The following is a 9998-nucleotide window of genomic DNA, read 5'->3' as shown; positions in this document are numbered from 1 at the left end:
ACTTACAGTATAGTTAAGATGAATTAAATTTAAAGCAATCTTCAAAATAAATTTAAAATTGATGACAAATTTTAATCTAACAAAAAAAAAAAGCCATGAAGAGAATCTAATCTTCATGATAGGAGAGAATAATATATACTTCACAAATATATGATCTAATCTCACTTCATCATTCTTGAAATTCTTTCTCTATAGTAAGACTTAAAAAACCATTAAATTATTAATTTGTTACCCATAGTGTGGCCCCAATGAACACCTATTTATTAATGAATCTGCCAAGGATATGAATATAGGCTTGATCAATTAAATATTATATTATCCACATCATTTGCTAATGAGAACAAACATGCATGCTTGTGCTTAAAATAAGATGAACATGAAGTATGGACGGTATATCTATGTCATATCCAAAAAAAAAAACTTTTCACCTCTAGTATTCTTCTTGTAAAAATTAAGTGCCTCAATAATATGTGAAAAGAGAATAGCAAAGCATTCACCCTCTGATGATTATGAAAATCCAAAAAAAAAAAAGAAAGCGGAATAATTTTGAAAACAAAGCATTAATTTTTATTGTCTTGCCAAATTACTATCATCAATGGGTACCCCAAACACAATGACAAGATAGGTAGAGTGACAGGCAATTAGCTGCAGGACTAGTGATTTTGCTTTTAGATGTTAAAATCTTCTTCTTGTTCACAACCATGATCATTGAGATTGTCAATCTCTGACTAGTTTAATATGAATATAAAAGAAACTAAGGAAGGAAATTTGAATTTAAAAAGGAACAATTAATTGATGTCTTAATAATATTATTGAGAAAATGTTCTACATAGTAAAAGAGTGCTCCATAACAATTAGTCAAAGAAATTACATGAAATTTGTTTTTTTAATCAAAATTTTCTCGAGACTTTTAATATAGACAACAAGTTGGGAAGTTAGGATAATGAAGAGAATTTTGAGAGTAGGAAAGTTGCACCAAATTTGCTTATTATGAACAATTTCACAACATTTTTAAAATTGAAATTTAAAATTATAAGTAATTTTGCAAGATTTTTAAAATTAAAATTTATGCATAAAAAGTTGGGAATTTAGGATAATGGACAGATTTTTGGAGACATAAAGTTACACAAAATAATTAAATTATTATTTTTAAATTTTAAGTTATGAATAAATTAAGGGGAAGTTAGGATAATGGATAGATATTTGGGAGAAAAAAAGGAACTAGAGACAAAAATAAAAATAAAAAACATATGAAAATAAAATCCTCATGGAACTGATTTGGAAATAGTGTTATTGACATCTTTTATCACGTAGGATGACTTAGTGTTGACTTATGATGAGTCATGGATCATGATATAATTATTAATGATTAAAAATTTTGAAACTGAATTATATATGAGTTAAAAGTTTAAGGATCAAGTTATACTAAGTCATAATTGAAGGATCAAGTTTTAAGTAAGTTAAAACTTCAAAGATTAAATAGTTAATTTTTCTATTTTATAACTCAAGATCTATATTATTTGATCATATCTTTTAAATAATTTTTACACATAAAATTTTCATAAAAAATTAATACAAATATAAACATTGTAACGTATCAAACTGACATGAGAGTCCGCACACATATATATATATATATAATATATATATATATATAATATGACATTTTTTATATTATATTCAAAGTTGGGCAATCATTTTAACAAATATAAATCTACTATTATACTACAGAGGAGAATAGTTTATCAGGTGTACCATAAAAATTATTTCGACTTATAATAATGGGAGATTGATAGAGAGGTCATCAATTAATTTAAATTAAATCTCAAGTGTCAAATTCTAAGAATTTATAAATTTGATTCTCATTTTTACAATTTTATAGTATTAAATTTACAACTTATGTTTTAAATTTTAACAAAAAAAATAAACTTATTTATTTTTTAATTATATTAAAATTTAAAAAATAAGTTACAAATTCATCACAATAAAATTATAAAATGAACTTATACTTGGAATCTCATTTAAATTAATTGATCTTCATAAAACTTATCTATCATTCTCCTTACAATAATTACATAGGATATTGTATTACCTTTTTCCCCCTTTGCAATACTGCACTCTTGATTTTTCTATAACATTTCGACCTTTCCATTGTATGATTATATTATTGAACAAAAACTAGTTTATTAAAATGTGTAATTATTATCTCAACAAACCCTTGCTCCCGTTTGGCACTACTTTGAAAGACTACTCTAGATGCTAGGGGGAAAAAGAACACTTCGAAGACCAGAGTCAAACCGAAAATATTTGACGCTCTAAGCCTCTTATAGTTGCTTTGCCAAAGAGATGTTGCCGGGTTAGGTGATTGTGAATTATTCTGTGCTTAATCCTGGGAGGCTGTGGTTTGCTGCTTAGACCTTACTTTGTCAAGCAAGGCATTTATTTGACTTCCGGTAAGAGTCTCGTGTTCGAGTAGAGCATTTGCGAGGGCATGAAGCTCCTTATCGTGAGTTGTTAGAATAGTTTTTGCATTGTTGTAAGCTCTCTCCAGAAGTAGCTTGACCTCCCTCTCAATAAGAAGCCTAGTTTCTGAGCTCATGCTTCTGCCATCGTCATTGTAATTGTGAACAACAAGTCCCACCTCTTTGCTCATACCGTATTTAGTAATCATTTCCCTGGCCAGATTAGTTGCTGCTTTCAGATCACTCTGAGCACCGGAACTTACTTCATTTTCTCCAAATATTAGCTCTTCTGCAACCCGACCACCCATGCAAACATCGAGGCGGGCAAGCATCTGCTTGCGGGAGAGACTGGTCTCATCCTTGTCAGGCAATTGAGTCACCATGCCAAGAGCCATTCCTCTTGGGACAATCGTTGCCTTGTGAACTGGAAGTGCCCCATCAGTATGAATAGCCACAAGAGCATGACCACCCTCATGGAAAGCAGTCAACTTTCTTGATTCCTCAGTTATGACAGCTGACTTGCGTTCACTTCCCATCAAAATTTTGTCCTTCGCATACTCAAGGTCAGTCATGCTCACAGCTTTAGCACCATCCATCGCAGCCTTGACAGCAGCAATGTTCACCAAGTTAGCAAGCTCCGCACCAGAAAAATAAGGTGTCCCTCTTGCAATGGTCATTATATCAACATCATCAGCCTTCAGAACCTGTTACAAGGCATTGCAATTGCAAATAGGTGAATTTTATATTAAAATATGTCAGCTCACATAATATAAAACTGATAATAGGAGACAACTTTATCAACTCTTACTTGGCCCAGGATCATAAATTTTACATGTGATGAAAATCCCACATGCCATTGCAATTAACGTTAACAAGTTTAAACTTACTATAAAGATAGTGTAATTTTTTAAGTGCAATCTCTCATACCCACAAGTATCAAAGGGATACACTCAATCATAACTTCAAAAAATAAAAAGGCATTCCAGAAGTTTGCACTGCCGGAGTGCAAGACAATAAGCCATCCAACCCAAGCTAAAATGATTGATCCTTCACAAGAAGAGAAAACTGTACCTTGGACGTGTAGGATTCAAGAATCTGCCGCCTTCCTTCTATATCTGGAAGAGGAACAACAACATGGCGATCAAACCTCCCGGGTCTCACCAAAGCCTTATCCAGTGATTGAGGAAAATTAGTAGCTGCAACCACAATAATGCCTTCATTTTGCTTGAATCCATCTAGTTCAACAAGCAATTGATTCAATGTCATCCTCATGTGCATCTGGTACTCTTGATTTCGCTTTCCTCCGATAGCATCTATTTCATCAATGAAAATTATACAGGGTGACTGCTTTTTTGCAGCAGCAAAAAGATCCCTAACTCTTCGTGCTCCAATGCCAACAAACATCTCATCAAATTCACTTCCACCACAATAGAAGAAAGGAACCTTCGCCTCTCCAGCTACAGCTCTTGCCAACATTGTTTTTCCAGTCCCAGAAGGGCCAATGAGTAAAACACCTTTTGGCAGCTTTCCTCCGAGACGAGTAAAGCGCTGCCGCAACGAAATGGAGTCATTCAAATGTGGTGATGAATTACATGGGTATGTACACATGATCAGGAAAGCAGCATATAAAATAAAACTACAAAACATTAAATCCACAGCACAGGACATGAATCATAATGAGTCATACGATAGCATAGTTCAAAAAACTGGACTAGAACAGTTAGATTCAGAGGCATAGAATATAATATTTGCTGTTTTCTTCTTTATTGAAGAGCACGTTTCATCTCAGCACAACATCACTTTATCAGTGACATCTTGAGAATAATTTTTCATAATTAATGTCTGGATTCCCAAATGCAGTATTTTGAATAAAAGTCAACCATCACAATCTCAGTAAAACATGTGAAAATCATGCAAGTTTGAGTGTGAGGCATCCCAGAGAGAAAGGACTTATACCAGAGTTGTCTACCTTAGGATCTCGGAGGTAGTGAACAATTTCTTCCAACTCTGCTTTTGCCTCATCAACACCTTTTACATCACTAAATTTTGCACTTGAATCCATGATAGGTCGCATTTCTTCATTCATACCAAGTCCTGAGAAAATGAGCGAGCAAACCAAAAAACTTAGAATCCTTACATGGTCTTTAGGATCCAAAAAGTTACAAAGACAAGGTATTACCTTTACTGATTCCCTTATTCTCAACAAGTGCTCCCACACCAGAAATCAGTAGAAAGACCATAGCAATGGACCTAAATGTGCGCCACAACTGCTGTTTGAAATTTCCACCTTCTGCAGCCACCATATGGATTGGAGCTCTTGAAGTTCCAAGAATTCCTTCTTTTGTGGCCTTCCCAACATTTTTTAAAGCAGCAAGGCCACCGATACTATCACCCTCACTCACTGAATTAGAAATACCTACAAATCCATAGATATGTGGCTATAACATCTAGTTCACAAAAGTTCTGCTAAAGATATAGTATTCCAAATAGTTATCAAAGAATGACGAGAAATAACATTCTTCATACAAGCATGTAATTGAAACGCCGAATTTGAGGCTTGCAAACTCAAAAACAACTAAAGATTGTAGTGGAAAACATAGCTGGCCAAACATTTTAAATTCAAGCATTTGATTTGACAAACTTTGAGTCCGTGTGAATACAGAAAACATCTTTAGGAAAGCTACTCTACTTAGACTCAACAATGCTCAAATATGACTCATTCATATTACCATATAAAAAAAATGTCATAGAAACAATATTACTAGTATTTTATTTCAGATAAAAAAGAGTATTAGTATTTTTTAAATTTGAGCAACACTTAAAGTGCAAGATGTGAGATCCCTGAATTATTTGTGGCATAAAATAACACCCATAATTGTGAGGTTCTGTGCCTCCTAATATCTCGGATGAAGCAACATAAAAAACATGCCACTTGGACGCAACCTCAAATCCATTACATCGAAGCAAAAAGGAGAGTATCAAAAGTAAAGTTGGTAATTCAAGTGGGCATGACTTATTTAGCTTAAGCTTAAAATGTCCAAACATATAAAAAAACCCATATAACTAAACCTAGTCTTAACACCTTAGACTTTTAAACTTATTCGATTAAACCCGAATTATTAAATATTATTTTATTTTTTTCTTTTTATGAGCCAATTTCAATTTTTATATAAAAAAATTAAGATTTTTCAAGTTTATCCACAAGCTCAATTAATTGCAAATAAATTTATGTCTTGGGACTTTTTCCTTTTGAGACGGCCAAGAAAAATCCATTCCTTCCTTCAGAAGCACCCAACTTTCTACTTGAAATTCCAACACCATGCATGCATATGACTGAGTTTTGAATTATAAGACTTTGTTTAGCAGAAGCAGGCAATTTGACCATTCTCAAGTAAGGCAAAAGAAAGATAAACATATCTTTGGTTACTAGCTTAAGAAATTCCATTTTCCTTGAGCAAGGTTAACCGGTCAGTAAACCAATATTGACGAGTAGATTAAGTCAATAGGAGCGAGCATTAGAATATGCAGACAAAGTGTCGAATAGAACAAAAGTGGCCTGGCCAAAAAGCTACCTCTCCGCAATGTCTTCAATAATTCACTTTCATCCAGCCGATCAACTTTCACCAACGCTTTAATATATTCAGAAAGTGCCGACTGATTGGCATGCAGCGATGGCTGTTTTTCAAAGAATCTAATCACAGCTTCAGGGTCATTTTGATGGTAAAGTTCTTTAAGACGAGCAAGGTCACTGGCTTCATCTGCATCACGCACTCGACGAGCCAGATGGCCTAGATAGCTGGATCGTAATCTCTCCTGAGTGTACAAAAACCTATTTACTGTAAAAATTTTAAAGTTAGCGAAACAAGAAGTGTGTGTGTTTATTCCAAGATACTTAGACAAAATTGGTGCGATTAATTTTAAATCTTTAAACAAACTGCTAGAGATCTATACATCACAAAGAACTTTCAAAGAATATTCCCAGATCAGTGTAGTTTGCGAAAAAGGCCACATTATAAAGAAGGATCAATGCATATGGTGACAAATAAAGTAAATTACTTTTTGGTGAATAAATGGCATCGATTTAATATCTTAATTATCAGACTTGTATGCATAACAGGGACAGAATATCACGCACCTGCTCGACCTTCAAACTTACTAACAGATACATAGGTTCTGACGACCAAACTTTTAATCTGTCCATATTCTGATTGATACCGTGAAACCTGTAAAGATGAATTATAAAGCCTACTTAAAAAATGAATACTGGCAATCATCTCAAAAAAAAAAAATATGAATCATAAATCTGAGGCGAGCATTGACTAACAATAATTGAACAATGCTCTGCTACATTAAAAAACATTCAACACTTGATGAACTCATATATGGTGGTATCAAGATTCATAGACTGACCGGCGAAATCAAATGCCTACAAGCCATATCTCGGCTAGACACCAAAAAATGTGAGTTGGTCCTAAACCAAGCCGTAAGGTTTGAGTATCAATCACGAGTCGAGTAAAACTATAGAGGAAGGAGCTGAGGAAAATGAAATATCTATCTTGATTCTTGATTCCGAAATTAGAACAAAGTTTTACCCAAACAGCGTTTCTGGTATATGGTCCTCCTGCTCCACTCTGACTTGTGTGAACGCTGCCGCGCTCTGGGCTCACACGATCCGTATCTCGTTAGGCTTTTCATGCCCTGAAACGTCTCTACTTATACTTAACCCCTGCTCCTTCGGGATTTCGTTTTCATTTTAGCCATCAATTCCTCATTCTGGGCCCACAATTTTTTTTTTTTAAATCACTTTTTCCCCTAAACCTGTCTAGGTGTGCATTCTACCCGTGAACTCGGCCGTACCGTTCTAAAACGGGTCAACCCCTACTATTCTCAAAGGGAGAAAAACAAGTAAAAGCAAGTATATATCCGGAGTGATCCATGCCCGCCCGTTTATACTTATTTATTCATTTAAAAAAGAAAGCCTTCTCAACTCTCAAGTTTTCAAAGTGGTCGCGGGAGTACTGGGTTGTTACTGGAAAAAAATTGAAGCCTCAAACCCAGAAAGTGTCTCGTGCCCTAACCTGTGTTGGCTGCCCCTTGCCCTGCGGAAGTGAGGAGATAAGCTGAGAACTTCCTCCACTCGCCTTCTCCTTCGTTCACCTTCGCCTCTCGCCAGTTGCCCCTGCCGCCTTCGGCCATCACTCTGCTCATGTTCAATTTCTCCTGAGTCGAGCGAGACTGTGAGTTTGAGGGACCAGATTCTATCCCCATTCCTTATTCGTTGATCACCATTTTCAGCTTTAGCATCATCCGTCGCCTTTTTGCACGCTCCACGTCCGTCGTCGACATCGGTTGTAGCAGACGCACGCACGCACCGTCGCACTTGCACGTAGTTGAATAGCTCCTCCTTGGCTCCCTCCACCTCTACAGCTCCACCATCGGACTTGCACTAGCCTACCTTATTCTTATCTTAGAATCTCAGGTTATTACCCTTACTCCCCCCATCTTCTACTCTTTTAAATTTTATCTTATATTACTTATTATGATTACAAAAGGATGGTTTAAAAGAGATTAAGAGAGACCAGATTCAAAGCATGAACATATTCGATATAATTGGATCAAAAGTCACGTTTTTGCATTTTAGTTTCAGGGCCTGTTGTTGACAGTGTCTTGTTGGCATTTTAAACAGATTCGAAGCATGAACAAATTTGATACAATTGGCTTTGGTCTTTTGTACTTTTAAAATATTTGATGTTGCTTATGTTAAAATAGAATGGGATGAAAATTTCTTATTGATTTTTCTTAAAGAAAGCAAGTGTTGCTCGTTAAATAGGTGGCTTAGACCTACCCATACCTAAGAAGCACCGATGTGTGTACGAGTATCGGATACGCTATGATACTCGAATATGACAATTTTCAAAAATTTTAAAATACGAGTACGGCTATATAAATAATTAAATATTAAATATTTAATAGTTAGATATATACATATTTTTAATTTTATAATTTCATGTTTAAAGTTAAAAAGTACAATTTCAATATGTCCAATAAATCAACACTCAAGAACAAATATCATATCCGTGCTTCCTAGCCTAAGTAGCAGATTTAACCGTCAATAAGAGCTTAAAAAAATATTTTTAACAGCCTGGTAGTTGCAATACTTGAATCCAGAATCTAGCACATCAAGGAGTGGGAACTTGAAGTCTTGAATATATGGGAATCGGGGGACGCCAAATGTGACAGAGCACTGAAGAAGAAGATGAAGAAGAATTTACCTCAAACTCAGAGAGACAAGGCGATGGAATCACAGGCTGAATTGCTAAAGACACAGAGCGCCTTGAGAAGAAGCACCGTGAATCCAGAGTTAGTGACTAAAGTGATAGAGCTCAGACCTCGAGTGAGACAGAGCACCATGAGTTGTGACTCGTGACTAAATATTAAAGAAGGACGATGCTCAGAGATGATGAAGAGATAGAGCGAAGCTTACGCAAGAAAGAGAATACGATTAATTGAACTAGACAAAGCTTAGTTCACCGATTTTTAGGAATGAGAAAAAAAAACAAGCCAAAATGTTGAATTCCAGGCACCGCTCGTGTTTGCCCGTCTTAGCTCGTGTCTGACTAAAGCTAGAGAAGTGGATGCGGTATTTTCGCATCCTGAACACGTGTTCGTGTTAGATACCTTCAACATGGACACGCTGAGATTTTGCACGTATCCGTGCTTCCCAGACTCATACCCACCTATACCTGCTTGCACATGTTTTAAAATGGGTGCAAATAGGTACAAGCAGATACAAGTAGGGGCCACCTGTTTAACCATAAATGGGCAGGTAACGAGTGGCTCATATTCGCCGGTATATACCCTTCCACACAATACTTAACAAACCTTACCACACGCCTACGAGCCTATCCTTACCCATTTTGGACTTACATGAAAATGTATATCTTTTATATTTATTTTCTTATGCTTGTTAATTTTAAAATGTAATTTCTTGTTTTGATCAAATTTTTATATTTCTAGACAATTAGTTAAAACAACCTTTTTAATTAGGATATATATTATATAGAATAATGCGATCTTAAATTAAAAAGTAAAATACTAATGTCTTTATTAGAGATGAGAATAGGTTAAAAGCTTAAAAGCTTATGGAGGACTTATGGCTTGACTCAGTGGTGAATTTACATACATTTAAGGGTGGGCGGTTGTCCCCCCTCAACTTTGTGATGCTTTGTATAAATATAGAATAAGTTTTAGTTTGACTCATTGATATGTTAGTTTTGAACCCACAAATAAGGAGAAAGACAATAGAAGATGAAGAAAGAAGGAGAGAAAAATGATAGTCACCTAAATCTTGGTGAGGGCATAGGATGAAGAATTTGTCAAAAGGAAAAGAATGTATAATATGAGAGGATTTAGAATTTAGAATAATTTAAGTATTATAAATGATTATTTTATATCGAGACTTTTATTTAAAATTGATTAATTCTTATATTTTTGTTGAAATCATTTATTCTATTTTTTTTAATTTTTTTCTAAATT

At 34.9% G+C, this 9998-nt stretch overlaps 1 protein-coding gene across 4 annotated transcripts; it reads right to left on the bottom strand.

The window, feature by feature from the left end:
* Positions 1–2017: 2017 nt before the first annotated feature.
* On the bottom strand, positions 2018–8971 carry LOC129317707 (ATP-dependent zinc metalloprotease FTSH 4, mitochondrial-like). 4 transcript variants are annotated; one of them, XM_054962064.1, is made up of 8 exons: positions 7055–7486; positions 6873–6933; positions 6598–6685; positions 6035–6298; positions 4642–4878; positions 4432–4556; positions 3534–4010; positions 2018–3166 (listed from the first exon to the last, which is right to left on the bottom strand). In XM_054962064.1, exons 2-8 carry the CDS (start codon positions 6897–6899, stop codon positions 2384–2386), a joined length of 2001 nt encoding a protein of 666 aa, XP_054818039.1. In that variant the 5' UTR covers positions 6900–6933; positions 7055–7486; the 3' UTR covers positions 2018–2383. The 4 variants fall into 4 exon arrangements, with proteins under 4 accessions (XP_054818039.1, XP_054818040.1, XP_054818041.1 ...); XM_054962065.1 differs by having other exon boundaries at positions 6035–6275; XM_054962066.1 differs by lacking the exons at positions 6873–6933; positions 7055–7486 and adding an exon at positions 8735–8971 and having other exon boundaries at positions 6035–6275.
* Between the last annotated feature and the right edge of the window lie 1027 nt (positions 8972–9998).

The sequence above is a fragment of the Prosopis cineraria genome, unplaced genomic scaffold (assembly GCF_029017545.1).
Source record: "Prosopis cineraria cultivar Desert tree isolate PC_DT_omini unplaced genomic scaffold, ASM2901754v1 PC8, whole genome shotgun sequence".
Taxonomy (NCBI): domain Eukaryota; kingdom Viridiplantae; phylum Streptophyta; class Magnoliopsida; order Fabales; family Fabaceae; genus Prosopis; species Prosopis cineraria.
The sequence above is the reverse complement of the archived record's forward strand: the minus strand, read 5'-3'. Positions and strand labels throughout refer to the sequence as shown.

What these genes read in the sequence shown, in the direction of transcription:
- LOC129317707 (XM_054962064.1), bottom strand. Translation starts at nt 6,899, where the DNA reads ATGGCTTGTAGGCATTTGATTTCGCCG. An exon ending in ACTACCTCCGAGATCCTAAG is followed by an intron (nt 4,011 to 4,431) that starts GTAGACAACTCT and finishes TCGTTGCGGCAG; the next exon opens with CGCTTTACTCGTCTCGGAGG. An exon ending in TTGAATCCTACACGTCCAAG is followed by an intron (nt 3,167 to 3,533) that starts GTACAGTTTTCT and finishes GCCTTGTAACAG; the next exon opens with GTTCTGAAGGCTGATGATGT.